The 16465-nt window shown below is 37.1% G+C and overlaps 1 protein-coding gene across 8 annotated transcripts in view; it reads right to left on the reverse strand.

Moving 5' to 3' along the window:
- Window positions 1-16465, reverse strand: part of LOC148050178 (uncharacterized) — a 78854-nt gene that overhangs the window by 51329 nt on the left and 11060 nt on the right. For 6 of the 8 annotated variants that reach the window (XR_015701528.1, XR_015701526.1, XR_015701525.1 and 3 more), the window contains one exon: window positions 14863-15004. Coding sequence is in view for 4 of the 8 variants with exons in the window: in XM_087744834.1 (XP_087600960.1) it covers window positions 14863-14943 (81 nt within the window). In the remaining 4 variants the exon portion in view is untranslated. Of the gene's footprint in view, window positions 1-12329; window positions 12481-14862; window positions 15005-16465 lie in introns of all 8 variants that reach the window. The other 2 variants (XR_015701527.1, XM_087744837.1) reach the window with 1 other exon arrangement.

A 16465-nucleotide genomic window follows, 5' to 3' on the forward strand; every position in this document is an offset into this window, starting at 1 on the left:
ACAGGGTATATATTATGGAGGAGAAGGTACCTGGCTTTACGGCTAAATCTTTGTTCTATAAAAGTGATGGATGGTAACAGGGTAACAGAAACAGGGTAAAATGTAAGCTAACCTGACAAGACCAAGAATGGATTAATTGGGAGCTTAACTCTTTACACAGGGTTTTTGTTAGCATTTGTCTCTCCTCCTTACCATTTCTACTTTACTTACATGTGCCTGTTCTTCTGACCAATCCCAATCAGCCAAATTCTGCTTTAAGGATTTATAAGCTCTGAAGAGTAGCTGAATTTTTGTTTAAAGGCAAGATTTTGAATTGTTATTATTGCCTTGCACTGATCTATGCTTCTTAACACCATGAAGAGAGCTACAGTAAGCAATAAAAAAATGAAAGCTGACTGTTCATATTCTTCTCGTGCTTTCTTATCCAAGAATGAAATTTTGGTAAAAGATGAAGTAGATTTTAAAAGCACCTAGACAGGCAATACAAAAGAACTTTTGTCTATCCAGATGAGAAACAAAAAGAAAAGGAAGAAGCAGTGCATATGGGCTGGTACTTAACCGTTTTGGAGCTACTTCTCCAAAGTCTGATAAAAATGTTTGAGTGACAACCATTTTTAAGAGATGATCTAGTACAGGCACTTTAAAACTATACAGTTAGCTAGATCTGCTCCGTCAGTTACAGAATTACTGCAGTACTGAAGAAATGCTAGACAGGACTTCAGATATACAAAAATAAAATTAACAAGAGCTGTGCTTCAGTAGCACACCATGTGCCCTCCTGAGGCTGTAGCAAAACTTAAAGTGTGGGTTTGATTTTACTGTAACTCAGAACAGTGAAGATGATCACCCAAAGAATTAACATGGTCCACGGATGTTGGATTTTTAGTAGTTCTGCTGTTAAGGAAAAACAGGATAAGCTGCTGTTTCTTTTCCCCTACCCCTCAGGTATTTCATGTAAAATTCTGCCATTTAAGTCTCCTGAAATGTTGTTTGTGGGAACTGGAGCTATTGGGCAAAAATTTTGCAGACAATCAGAAGATGTCAATGTGAGAGAAGAATACATTTATTTCATTCCCACCCACTGTAATAAAACGTGAGCAGCTCACAGCTTCACTCACAATACATCTTTTCCCCTAAAGTTAGGAGGAGTTTTAACGTAGAAAGAAAGAAGAGGAGGCAAAGCATCCTTTCACTAAGTGCAGAATGCCATAAGCTAACACCTCACTTGCCAAGTGTGCTTTAACTGGAGATCTACTGTACAGATCTCTCCAACTGATGATTATGTAAATCTTCCAGATGGGCCCTTTAAACAGTAGATCACTATCCTGACTATATCTATCATCACTGAATACTTCATAGTTTTGGCTGGTTCAAGCCAAACTCCTGTAGTCTCTGCTTTTTGCACATTTTTCTTTCTTTGCAACCTGCATTAACAATAGTGTCATAAGCATGGATATATCTTTAGGCATGTTTTCCCCACATACACTTTTTTTTTCTTCAGTCATGCATAGCTTGAGACCGCATACTCCACTGGCCTCACGCAGTAAGAAACATGGTGTGCTACTAAAGAGACTGCCACTAGAATTTAGTGAGCAAAGAAATTCTGCTGCCAAGGTGCCATATCAGTTTGCAGTCTATGTACGATTTGTCTCGCACAATAGATCCACCAAACAGCTGTAAGTGCCATATATTCTAGCTTAAGAAAAAGGAAATGCTCCTTTCCTCCCCTCTCCTCATGGGGAAATGGAAGTTAGTCACTCCCTATCCACTAGCTGAACCAGGCCTAATTACTACATAGAAATGAGGGTAAATCAGAACTGTGCTGAGCTCTGTTAGTTAACTGTTTGTCTTGGTGACAATTTAAGTACATTAGTTAGCAGTAAGTGCTGTATGCTGCATCTTGAGACTTCCAGGAAACTGGGTAGTGTTTCCACATAGAACAGATTCTAACTCTGATATTGTTACTACACAATCCCAACCAAATATTCATCTTTTAACAATCGTGAAAATGGGTGTTGCTAGCTGCATCCACTGCTATTTACTGTAAAAATGTCCTGTCTCATTGCTTGATGGAATTGTAACAAATTCGGGTATATGGAGACCTGTAATTTAAAGGCCTCTGCCCCACCTGTTATGGGAATGTCTCTGAACTAGGATCAAGGAAGCATTCTTTTTCTTATTTAGATGTTTTTTGTCTGTTTGCAAGTCATGACTTAATCTATTTAAAAAGTGAAATGGTTGTTTTAAAAGTACAATGTCTCAATCTCTTCTCCCCTTAAACTCAAGTTCACTTACAGGTGAACACCACGCTATAATATATATTCGTTTACTCAGCTTTGTTCTACAGTACATTTTTGAAGACATTAGCATTTTTCACACCTTTTTTTTACTAGAAAGGGAAAGCATGTGCATTGACTCTGGGCCATAGAGAGCTGATGTAATTTCATGGCAAGAAGACTCCTGCTGCCCTTAAGAATGTTAGTACAAGTTCTGAACTGACTTACCCTCCTCTGGAATAATTATGCATTCCACTCTGGCACATTTTATCATGCAATTCTCCTGCTTTGTAGATTACATGTCTTGAGGAGGTACAAAAGGGAAGAGCAAAGACTGTTTTATTTCTATACATGCATCTAACAATTATATACACACACACCTCAAATAGCACTTTTAAATGTAAAATTATGTGAGAATTTACTTTACAGACTTATTTAATATGTACATTAAATACAGGTATCCTTTCATGCATCAAGGAGACGCAAGCATCTCTTGGGAGGAACACAGCAAGTATGGGGAAAATATATTGTTAAATTATAACTTAACAAGCCGGAACTTGTTCAGGTTAAACAGCCCACCCTCAAACTGCAAAAAGCCAAATTATGCCCTCAGCAACTTCTGAAAAGCAAACTGCCTTCAGTGGATTTCTGCAAATTTAACTGTCTAGAGTCTACAGCCACATCAGAATAAGTCTCCCTGATCTCAGAGATTAAGCAGTCCCCAGCCTAGTAAGTATTTGGATAAGAGACCACTTGGCAATTCCACATAGCATTAGACATAAGCACAGGATGCATTCGTAGTTCAGAGCTTGGATGTGAGAGGTGTTCATAACATCAGACTTACAGATATAGTAAATGCACCTTCCAAAGAGATATTAGGATGAGTTTATTAGCCTACCTCTCTCTGACTACAGCGAAAGCCTAAAATAGGTTTAAAAAAACTAACCAAGCAAAAGCCCCCCAACAAACCAAACTGAAGGCTTATCTTACGTGGCCTGAGTTCTCTTAACAAACAGCAGATAATAAGAACTGAATTAGTGAAAAGACTGAATTCAATCATCTGTTCTGAAAAATGGGGAATAAAATATAATTATGTCCAAGAAAGACTACGGACGAGGTCACTTTTCAGACTGAAGGCATAAAAATGTATGTTACTAGAGTAAGTGTGTTACTAGAGTCAGCAGAAGCATACTGGGAAATAGAGCTGCTGGATGAAGTTACTTGGGCACTTGTTCTTCAGGACAAAGCCAGGAAGGGGAGACTTTACTATCCTTACAGTAAGCCTTTGAGATATGTTTTAGTACATCTTCTTGAGGTGGAGGTATTTCAAATCAACATTTCTTTTTGACCTTCAGTAGGTCATGCATAAAACTCAGAAGGAGGGGAGAAAGTACACTGACCAGCTATGAACTCTACGTAGTGACCCATAAGGGACCTAGTGTTTCATTTTGAACGCTCCCAGAACACTAATGCAGCTATTAAAAATCTCTACACTGTTCTACAAAATATATAGCATTCCATATAAAAAATTTCTTTAGACTGGTCAGCCATATGGGGTTGCAAAGTCTCCGTGTTTCTCTGGGATATGGGGGGGGTGGATTATGGGTGGTGTGCAGGGAAAATCCGTAACTAAAAAGATTACAAAAAGACCCACCATTGTTATCAATTCTCATCTAATTCTGAACTTCAGAATAACTAAAAAGCCAGAATAGTAGCAGAGTGGGTGACTAGGACTCCTGTACCTATCTATGTATCTGAACTGCTGTGTTTAAAACTTAGTCCTTCCTAGTCTCTACACACAAGTCTTCTTTTTTAGTTGCTTGCTTCCTCTTCAAACCAAGTCAAATTTTCTTCAAATGGGTCAGATTTATGATGGGGGGGTGGGGAGGAAGGAATATATAGGGGTAGCACACAGACCATACACACAAAATGCAGATCTTAATTATTTTTATGCTTATTCTCCCCACTAACAAACTCAAGCCCTCATTATGATAAACATATTTTCCACATTTTTTTAAAGAAAAGCCAAAATTTCCATTAAATTGAAAAATAATGTGTTAAGTTGCTAAATAGCACTGATGTTTTTTGTGCTCCCTCACACATATGGCTAGCTGAGAATGCATAGCAAGTTCAAGCTTGAAATGAATTTTTTTTAAGCAACCAGTATATAACACTAAACATGATTTAATAATGGAAAGACTGGCACAGCCTTAAAGGAATATCATCAAGTAGGCAAGGTATGCTTGTGACTTATTATAAAACAGTTAAATCAAGTCGGAAGCATAATCCAGATTCTTTACATAATTATGGCAGAAGGGTGTGGAAGAAGGAATATCAATTATTTTTTAAACTGGAGATCTTCTAACAGTAAAACAAGCAATACATTGATCTCTCATTTCTCTCAACTCTCTTGAAAATGCCTGTAATTTTTCATTTATACTTAATGTTATAGCCAACTTAAATGCCAGCTCAACATTTTGCTAACGTTGGGCTTATTCCTTTGATCCAAAAGTTAGTAAAATTTTTATTACAATTCTTACCAGATCAAGCTTAACATTCTTAGGACAGTATTGTCTCTCCTTAACCAAGCTGATCACAAAAAGTAAATGAAACAGAATTGCTGGTCCTCATTCTGTTGGTAACAAAACATTATTAACTTAGTTACATACAGAAATTGGTTAGTTATAATGATACAATCTGATATTACAGGCAGCATTATAGCAGTGACTGAAAATGGAGAATTTTTTATTTTATAGTGCTTGTGTTTACACTCAGTTAAAGCTCAAATAATTTCTGCTACAACTGAAAACAGATTATTGTAGCAAACAGCACAAAATGAAGACTTTTAACTAGTGCTGAGAATTAAATACACATCAAAACATTAGAATAGTGTTCCATATTTTAGAAGTGCTTTTCCTCTGGATTTCTGCGCGTAAGCCACCTTGCAATTCCATGGCAAAAGACTGAATTTTCTTTGAATATCTGCCCCTTGCAGCCTCTAAAGTTTTAAACCTTTATTCTTAGACATTGGGACTAGAAAACAAAAATGTGATTTGTACACACTGGGTTAGGTCTGAGGCATCAACAGCCCTTTACTGAAGCTATTGAAATAAGAGGTGTGTCTGTGATTACCAAAGAGATCTTCCGGTGATAAATGAAGAATTGCATCAGCTTTTGGCTCAGAGTGTCAGAGTGACTCAGCAATTGAGAAGAATGTGTTTCCATTTTCTTTCCGGTTGGAAGATGGTGAACCTTCACTAATACTTTCTTTTAAAATGCCATGAAACAGGCAAAACGGGGATGTTAGATTACTCAGAAATAGCTTGACAGCCTTTATTCGGGGTAGTATAAGAGGCATACAAAGTTCACTGATACCATTCTAGCATATGCTTTCTTTGCAGTACTAGCAGGAAATTTGTTTCACTTGCTCAGCAGCTGTTCCCTAGTGAGTTACCAGCTCATTTCTGCAAGTTACTACAACACATAGCACAGGAAATTCTAATTTGGAATTAAAATTTAATTGTGTGAGCAAACATTCCTGGTAATTCTGGTGATTATAGTCCTTTTTTTCTATGATTTTGGCCCTCTCAAACCAGAATTTTGTCCATTCCATAGACGTTCAAAGAGAAAAGTAGAACATTTCACGAAATTCTCATTAATCAGTAGTCTATATTTTGGGTAGTATACGAAAGTATAATGATTATCAAAATTAACTATGTAAAATATCTTTTTCTTATTATCTTCTCATATTGCTGTTAGTCAGAGATGGAATACTGAATTATATTGACCATTGGTTTGACCCAGCAGGACAGTTCTTGTGGTCTTTCTCTTCTTCCCTCTAGGTAATGAGTTTGCACCAATTACATTAAGCCAGCCCAAGCTAAAGTTAATTTGATTGCCAAAATTTCTTTTGAAACGGGATTGTAACTGTGCAAGTTACTTGTGAAAGATGCATGCTTATGTTCCTTTCCAGAAGAAAGACTTCTGAAAACTGAGTAAATCTACCTGGACATTTGATTTTAGTCTGCACGGAATCAGTCCGTTCGCATTAGAGATAGGAGAATCAGGAAAATTTATACCTGTTCCTGGAGACTTCTGCTGTTTGTTTGGCCTGTCATTGAATACATCCAACTGCAGGCAGTTTATACTTGTATCTGGCCTTTTATCTACACTTCTGCCTCACCACTCAGCATCAGCTGAGGCTGGCACCTCTGCTCTCAAAACTACAGCACCCTCTGACTAAAACTCAGACTGTCACACCTTACTTTCCATTCTGTCCCTGCTTTCTAATATTTAAATCACTTTCTTGACCACTGACAGGAAGCAATTACAATCTGTGCATGCTTTAACAAGATATCACAAGACCTTAACTGACTAAATTTCATCATCAGAAAATGACAGACCAAACATTTCCTTTGGGCTATGCTACATTTAAAAAGTGGTCTTCAAGAACTGGAAAAATCTAAAAGCTACATTTCCAGTTAGCCTCGTTCTTAGAAAAGGACTCTGAAAAGATCCTTACAATTACAAACATATGGGGATAAAACAGACAAGAAAAAAAAACATTTAAATCAATCAATCATTGTCAAATAAATACCATGTTCCAGAAAGTCTGTTCATTCTCCTGAAAGAAGAACTTGCATATTCTAGGTTATATTCATGAAGTTTGAAAGGAACTTTAAAAACAATTTTTGAAGTCTTCCATTTCCTTTGCATCAAGTTCAATAAGTCTGAAACAGGCGATGAAATAAGGATGAAGTCAAGACTAACTTTTGTGCCCAATTTGCAAAATACAGTTCTAAAATACAATCCATCATCTAATCTAGAAAAGTATCTTAATGCCAGCTGTGGTTTTCAGCAACATGCCCTTTTGAATCATCATCCAAAGTGATTTAACAGCACAACTGATCAAAACCCCCAGTTACTTAGCTCCTGACACACATGAAAAAGGCTAAGTGATTTTCTGCTTATTTAGCTGATCTTGCTGCAACAGTGTTGAAAGTTGTTTTACAATAATTAAACTAATTTATATCATTTTTGTAGGAATTGGTCACTTTCTTGGAACAGACTGGGCTTTGAGGAAACTGGTTTTCTATGTGAAATATTGGCACCCAATCTGCTCCCACAGTAAGCATACTCTATTCACAAAACCCACACCAAAAAGAGTCCAATGCATTTACAAGCCAATTACACTTACTTTAATATCAATGAAGGCTGAAAATCAGGTGTGTACTATAAGGAGGATTCAAGCCAAAAAAGGTCATAACATTGCAAAATTGATTGCTACCCAGCACAAGGACCATTTACATTTTAAACAAAATGAAGTGTGGGTTAGTATGCATATCGGTATTTCACGAGGTATATTCTTAAGGGAGGGAATACTTGTTTCCCAAATGCAAATACTGTGTTCCATAATTTTCAGGATACCAATAAAAGTTTCAGGGCTAAAGAGGGGTAGAAACATGCTGCTTAAAAAATCAGAAGCCTCCTTTCTGTCCAAAGCATCACCTATCTTCTCAAAGAGTTATTTTACCAAAAATCCTGAAAAGCAGGTAACTGCCAGCTATGACCAACTATCCTGCCTTACAGGAAAAGTGGCAATGAAATGAACAGCATACCAGAATACTAATATACCTGTTCCATTGTGAAAGATAAACCATAGGGACCAAACATTGGTCAACAGAGATCAAGAGGCTATAGGACCCTTCCAAGAAAAACACTGAAGAGCAATAGGTGAGCTGTTCCATGACAGAGCCCTTAGACACTGCAGGTACTGCGTGCCATCTGTAGTGCCAGAAGTCCAGATGGGTATGCGAGTGCACTTGCACTGGATCCCTGTATACCATGTTCCACCCAGAAGAACAACACTGGGCCCCAAGTCTTAGCAAGTCTTTCTCGCCTCTGGGGGAGGAAGAGGATTTTCCCAAAAGCAGAGTAGATTTAAAACAAAACAAAAAAAAAACCAAAAAACCCAAACCAACCAACCAAACAAAAACCCCAACAGTATGTGGTGCTCTCTGAACAATGAAATATTTTTCAAACTTCTGTATGTATATATGTTTACTAGTTCTGTGCATCTTACTCCAAAGAGTTGCTTTTCAATTACCAAGAGAAAAGACAGTTCACATCAGCCTCTTGCAATATGTGTAATTCATACGTGATTGCACTCGGTGACCCGTATTATTTCTTACTCCGAGCACATAAGCTTTTGTAAGTGTACAGAAAACGTATTCCAAAAACTCACTTCAACATAAAATGCCTATCCTCTCTCTTCAGCAGATTTGGTTAGAATGGATTTTCCAAGTCTATTGCCATCTTCTCACTAGAGATACTCTGTAGCTGCTTTTTGGCTCTTGGCTTCCTCTTATTAATATAATTACTACATATTTTGCAAGGAAAAAAAATCTCACAGTGAAAACTTCTGTAAAGATACTGAATCACTTACAATATTATCAAAACAAAAGCAAAAAGAAGGAAAATTAGTATCAGATATTAATCAAGTTTTCTGCTGTCTCATCCCTTCTGCAATGCAGAGATCCTGAAAGTAGTACTGCTTATGTATTGAATTAATGATTTGTCATTCAATGACTGTTTCAGTCATTACACTGTTGGCTAAGCTGCTGTTAATACAATGTTCACGTGTTATAAGTTCCTTGCTTTTACATTAATCACTAAAAGCTAAGGCATTACACCAGTTCAACAACTGCTACCACACCCAGTTCCACCAACGTCAGACAAACATCTGATACAATTTCTGTCTGATGCAAATACTTAGGAGATCAATCATATTGCTTTTGTGAGATGGCTACTAACTAATCTCAGTTCATTTGTAACTATTCATAAGAGTTTTACACCTTTACACCTACGTTTTGAATTTGAACGTATATTGTCTGATAGAGTGACTGCTTATTGTTATGCCAAAAGGTAAAATATTAAAGAAAAGACCAAATAAATGCTTTTTAGAATATCAACACTGGATACATGAAACGAATCTTGGTAAGGCAGCTTTCAGTTCTCTTTTAGTTTTAAAGTAAAGCTTCCTCTGTCTTAATACCAGAAGACGTTTTGAGACACTGCTACTGAATTTATTTACAAACTTCAGTTTCAATGTTGAAAACTGAAGCCGTTCATCAATTTGGAAGGAGGAACATGTCCACCATGACATTAATTCCTGAATAACTAAGAAAGAAAAAGGTTGTCCCTGTATGTGTTTTACCTAGAAATAAATATTTCACATGCTTTCCAGCAGGGGGCAATGGCATATGTAACTGCTTAATCACATGCCATGAACCCTATATTTTGCAGCAAATAGGGGAGTCACTCCTAATTGAGTAGTGAAAGTGTACACTTTTCAATACTACAGATTCTACTGCCCATAGCCCTAAGGAAATTTGAGGTTATTACTGAATGTGGTACAGCAACAGGCTTGTATTAGTTTTTGTTCCAAACTACTTACATGGCAGTTAAGAGCCCCCATGCTATTAAAACTGAAAGCATGATAAAATTCAAATACATTTAATCATTTCCTCATTTTTACTCTTTTGTTAAACTCAGCTTGGGCAGCATTAGCTTGGAAACTTCCGCCTCCAGACAATACGAAATCATATGAAAAGGGTTTGCAAAAGGAGGAAATAAGACGAGTAACAGAGAGACAGTGGGCTACAAATAACTGAATGACCTACAAAAATATAGCCAAATCATGCCCTGTATTTTACCTATGATAGCAAAATCCTTTTGAAAATTAATGCATGATTTTAAAAGCCTGCTGAAAAGGAAAAACCTTAGATAGTGCTCTAAAAAAAACCCAGAAAGAAAAAAAAAATACCCCTATAATTAAAATTTTCATGTCAAGTTCTTTGGCTGAGTATACGCACACACTACATTTCACTTTCTTGTTTATTGCAGCTGCAGGAAGGAGGCTTTTGGGGTTGTTCCTCTGGCCCCAGCCCAAGTGCACGCACACACAACCTCATTGCCAATTTCCCCCAGTTGACAATAGGGAGATGGGAGGGAAATGAGGGAACAGAAAAAGAAGAGAAACAGGGCTTGGTTTATTTCCACCCATGGGCTCTGAAACAGATCTTGGCTACACTACCTATAGGAAAGATACAATTGCAATTAAACTCATAACACAGCATCCCAGTTAAAAAAAAGCCACACACATTTTCATAATTTTTTACCCTTTAGTTTTGTACATAGATTCTGTAATCCCTGCTTTAAAAGGGTAAACACCTTCAATGTTGAGCCTGGTGTTAGAAGAATAACTCACCCTTGGGATGCAAGACAATTCAGATAGCATATGCCAGATCAGTTCTGGGATTATCTTATACACACAAAAAAGTATTCCTGGCAACAGTGTCACGTTGTGCTGATTTATTTTCTGTGTGTTTTCAAATGCCACTGCAGCACCGTTCATTAGGGACTGGGCTTTAAAAGAGAATACCTCAGTAATGCATATTTCTTATTTCAAATGAAGATCCAGATTTGGGTTCTTTTGGGCATATAAAGCTTAAATGTCATTACATGCTTTCCTCTCCCTTTCAAAACTGAAATATAGTTGCATACATATAGCAATAAAGTATTTTCATCTTCCATGTGTCTTAAACAGAACAGCATAATACAGCAAATCCCATCACTAACGTAGAAAGTGTTAAGTAAAAACTATTTTGCTCTGTCCTGAAGAACTAAAATGCTTTTGTTCTGTACTTCAATATACACTGGATCGTCAGAAAACTCATATCGCATTTATAGTACAAAAGAGCAACTGTGTTTAAATCCACCAATGCTTACTGCCATCCATGAATAAAGAATAAAATAGTAGGATCCATTTCTAATGTTTTTCCCAAAAAGTTCATATAAAGAAATTAAGATATAAATATTTGATTTCAAAGTCTGGTATTCCTTCCCCTCCTCTTTCAAACAGGAGTAGAAGTGATCACCAGAAGCTGAAAAGCAGTTTGATCTTTGTTACATTGGGACTATGGAATCTAAGCAACTATTTTACAAGGCACTGTAATTGTTTGTACTTGCAAAACTGGATTAAGAAATCACTGCTATTCTTAAAACACATTTATCACATACATACAAAAATCAGCATATTTCTACTTAGAGTGGAGCCTTCAGCCAACCAGAGTGAATTCCCGTGTACCGCCCACGCTCATTCTCTCATCCTCCCCTTCCCCAGAGCAATCACTGCATCTGGCCAGTATAACGTGAAAAAGTTTCCAACATGCCTTACCAGGGTACACCTGCCCTATGGATGACCCATGTATATCTCACCTATACTATATTGATGTTGTTGCAGTTTCCAGCACCCTCAGTCTAATTACTGAAACACAGACATTAGAAGTTCTGAATAAAGAAGGTGGGATTATGGAAATATTTAGATGTGTTTAAGGCACAAGCCCTGTTTTATTTCAAAGGCATTGGGAATTAAAGCAGTGGCACTGAAGTCCTTTGCAGGGTAGCTGAGATGAGGAAAAAAGAAGGCTATAGTATGGGGGGTTTCATCAGACCTCTAGAATTTATAAGTTTGGGGCTTTACTGAACTTTTCAAAGTTTTATGAAACATTTTTTCTTGCAATTTAAATCCATTTGTTGTTTGGCTGAAGCTTAATTTAAAAAACATGTCTTTTCAGTTGACTGGAAGTCTGACTAATTCCGTTGTAAATGCTGCTGAAGATGAACAAAACTAACACTATAATTGAAAAAAAAAAAACAAAGCCTCATGCATACACAACAGCCACAATCAGGCTAGTGCCTGAGTTACGAGGCTACAGCTCTCATTTTTGTTAGCCAACCCAAAATCAGCACCCATACTGCTAAAATCTGTCACAGTCTATAAGGAGATCTTAATGACTGGGAATCCAGAATTTGAAGTTTCTCTACCCATCCATTTTCTCTTCCTATTTCTTTCTTTATTATATGTCTGTATCTTCTGTTTCCCTTTCCCAATAAAGTATTCTCATTTAGATTTTATCCTCCCAGCCCTTTACTGATACACTCCCTTATAGTATAAAGCAAAGAGCATTCACAATCCTTTAGCACCATTACCTCTGCCATGTTACTTCTGGGAGTTATGGTTGGTCTCCAGGCCCAACCTCAGTGGCAGGTATACCATTCCTTCTCCACTCTCGAGGGAAGATGAGAAAAAAGTAGCATGGATATCCTCCTTCCTTCTTACCTCAACCCCTCTGTCCTTCTCCTGTACAAGAAAAAAATTCTTGGGAACTAGATCAAGTAGCAGCCTTCCTGATGAGGAACAGTAGTCCTGTACATTCTAGTTCATTCTCTGACTGTTCCTATTACTTCCATACATATCATTTACTCATGATATCACAGTCTATTTTTCATATTAGAATTTTTCTTAATGATATTAAGTAAGCAGTTGTGATACACTGCCTATAAACAAGATGTCCTAATATTTTTCATAGGCGCTTACAGCATCCTCCATTTTTAATTGCATTTCTTGCTACCTATGGTCTATAGCAGGTTGAGAATTATGAGATGTCCATAGTTTCCTTTCTCCTTAAATATTTGAATTCCATCCTCCTTTCATCTATCCTCTATATGCAATCTTCTTTAACAAGAAAAGGCATTCTGGACTCCCCTTGTCTAAGAAAAATGCATTTTCTCAAAGGAAACTTCATGTGAGCTATTGGAGTCAAAATATATTGTTATGCCCTTCTTGCTGGCTAAGAATGCTGCTTAGCCTTACCTATATTCTACCACTGCCAAAGAAGGAAGTCTATTTTTTTTTCCTCTTGGCAACTCTTTTGGAGGTACACTATTGTGTTCTCAGCGTACTCGTTCTCAAAGGCTATTGTGAAAACTGTAGTAAACAGAACTCTCAGCATCAGGATACAAGAAACAGGATCCAAGGCTGAAACTATTTGCCAAGAGTGGATGTGACCGCTGCCCCATTCAATCCTAGATGGTATAACAGTTCATCTTAGCTGCTAGATATAGCACATTCTGTAATGAGGAGGACAAAGGTGGCAATTACTGAGAAACCATGTTGCTGGAGAAAACAGCATCAGGATGTAAAAAAAATTTCCTTTCTATCAGGCAACTAAACAACGGATCTCAATTACAGATAGTAGGCTATAGTCTCAATTTGTATGGGCATATTTCCACGTACTGTTGTGGAGCTCCATGATTACGACAACTGAGTTGATGACAACTGAGAATTTGGCCCACAGATTGAAATTGAAATACTCAGAGTATTTCAATTAGCTTTTCTGCTGTTTGGCAGAATATGTGATGTCAGACATGCCAAATGGTTCACATTTATATACAACTAGAGAAGAACCAGAAAGTGGTAAATCTAAACATTTAGGAAGCTAAGATTAAATACAGAATTTCACAGAATTAAACCATAAAGCAGTAGTATTTCATAGGGAATAAAATACCATGAACAGCCTTGGAGGCACTGATGTTGTTTCATTCAGGTTATGGAAGGAATGAAGGAAATGTACGGGGAAAAAAACCACCAGATGATAAATCTGATGTTAAGAGAAGGATTACATGTATTTTACTATTCATTAAATTATTTACCATAATGGAAAGAATGCATCAAAGCAACTCCAGACAAAGGCAAATAATTGCTTGATACTACCAATCTTCAAAATTCAGGCACATAAAGAAAGATGTTGTGGATGTTAAAGACAGAAATTATTATTATCTGATTTGATCTCCCACATAATACAAAGACATAGAAACCTCCCCAGAAATTGCTCTAGCAAGCCTTTAACTAATTCTTGATAATCAACCGTATCTTCTAGAGATATATTAAAACTTGGTTTGTAGGCTCTGGGTAGTGATACATCACTTTCTAAATTACTTGTTTCAATTATTTTCTTAATCTGAATCTGTGTAGTTGAAATCGTATTACATCTTTTTCCTCTTTCTCCATTTTCCACTGCTAGAAGAACCCTCCCTGCATAGATAGTTACTGAGTCAATTGACCTTTCCCTTCTGTAGTTTGGTCCAAGTCCCTCATGTCTACAAGTCGTAACAATGCTGTAAATTGTAATGCAGCTCTCTTACTTTCTTCTAGTACCGCTTCCCGCACACTATTACACTTAAGTTGTATCAACAGTCCTCCAATGGTCTTTGCAATATAGAAGCTCATTTAAACTGTTAAGTAATTCAGAAAACATTACCTATTTTTACTAATATTCCATCACTTCTTATCTCATTGGTAAATGGATTCTTTGGTGGTGTTGAAATCAAACATAAAGATGCTCCTTGCCATGTCTGTAAATCCATCCTGGCACATACAGCCAAAATAGAATCCTACTTCAATGAAAAACTTTCTGATAATGCAAAGTTTCTGTGCAGAAAGATGTCAGGACCTTTTCTCAGTCTTAACACTTTATCATGAGCCACCAACAAAGAAGCCAGGCAGAAATACCTGGCACACAGGTATCCAGGGGGAAGAGATAAAAGAGCACCTCAGTGTCCACAGAAAAGGAAAAGATTCAGGGAAAAGTTGTCCATAACGAGGACAAGTTGAGGGTCATTTTCAGGCACAAATTAACACTTGAGCAAAGCAAGTGTATATAGAACATCTTTTAGAACTTACCATCTTTATAGAAGCTACTTCTTTCACCTCATGAGTTTGCCACTTTCTAGCATCTTCCTCTCCCTCACAGTTAGGAAGCATGTGCTTAGAAGTCCAACCAAAAGCTGTCACTCACAGTTTCCATTTCTGAAGGTGTTTTTTTCTGTAGAAGACATACGCTTTTTGTTTTTAGTAGGAATGAGTATTTGTGTCTGCTTACTAGCTTTCATTCATGCAACGATAGTTGCATAGGAGTCTGAAACAGCTTTTCAGAGTTGGGAAACAAAGTTGCAGACAATAAGTGGTTTTTTTCTTCAGTTCAGAAATGTCTGTTTTCCATAATGGACCGCAGACCACTAACCAAAACAAAGAGTTGAGGCAAAGCACCCCCTCAGAGACTGCCCATAGTTATGAGGAAAGGAGCAAGAGATTATATTCTGCTCATCTTACTGTCAGACATAAATTAAAGTCTTGATTTTGTTAACACACACATACAAATAACTACATTAATGTAAGTTGTTCCATGGTAGTGAGAATAGACATGTGTAAACATGTGTGGGATTGTGGTCTGAGTGCTAGTACTACAATGCTACTTTTAAAATTGACAGAGAATACACAAGATCTTTGGTGATACAGAACACTTCCTCAACTTTTGTACAGCTCCTTCAGCTCTATCCTTTAACGAAGTCCATAAACAGGTCAAAACACCTCACTGGTTTAAGCAGGTAAAATAACATTAAAAAGTAATAGTTTATGGAAACCTTTTTATTCACTTATATTCCGTGAATAACTAAAGCCACTTTGTAAAAGGAATTTCCCAAATTCTGCTTTGAGCAGAGAACATTCTGGAAACTATCACTATGGCAATGCTTTAAAAATTACTCACAGCCTAATTAACATCTGCTTTAAGAGTTTAAGTTATTACAGGGTCATTTATCTACTCAAAGAATCTTGTACACAATTGAGCAGATTTTTAATGTTTAACGTCTCTGCCCATAAACTACCAGTGAGACATTCACCTAAGGGAACATGATAGGTAATTCAGGTCTATGTTTCTCTTCAACATGTCTCACTAATGCCAGTTTTTCTAATCACAGAAGAGGTAACATCACATATGAAAGAAATGCAGTCCTTTTTAGAAAGCTCAAAGCAGACTTAATAAATTCAGCACCAAAAGAGAAAACAACAATAACAAAATTGCAAACAAAAAACCTTTTAAAAACAAACTGGAGATTCTATAGCTGGAAAAACTATTCTCCAAAAGGTCTGATGTGAATGGTCTTAGACACACATTATTAGGAAATAAACCTAGAAACATACGTGTCTTGGAAAGGTCCTCTCAAAAACACAGTTTTCCCCACCTGCAGTCTGTCTTTTCTGAAACATCGCTGGCTAGAAGGTGATTAATCAAACTGTAGCTATCCTTCTTCCACCAACTGCTGGCCTAATTTTTTAGGGGAATTATTCCTCTGAATTTCATTTCCCATTGTTAGATTGGCCAGTTTCTTACTAGGAAAACTGGGATGTTGGGGAACATATGTCACAGGATGTACCCATTCAGGCAGGGAATAAGGTTCCAGGACTCCAGAAGATTCATTTCCCTCAGCTCAGGCAAACTGCAGCC

The sequence above is a fragment of the Nipponia nippon genome, unplaced genomic scaffold (genome assembly GCF_047370975.1).
Source record: "Nipponia nippon isolate SJK-2023a ecotype South Korea unplaced genomic scaffold, ASM4737097v1 scaffold_9, whole genome shotgun sequence".
NCBI classification, from domain to species: domain Eukaryota; kingdom Metazoa; phylum Chordata; class Aves; order Pelecaniformes; family Threskiornithidae; genus Nipponia; species Nipponia nippon.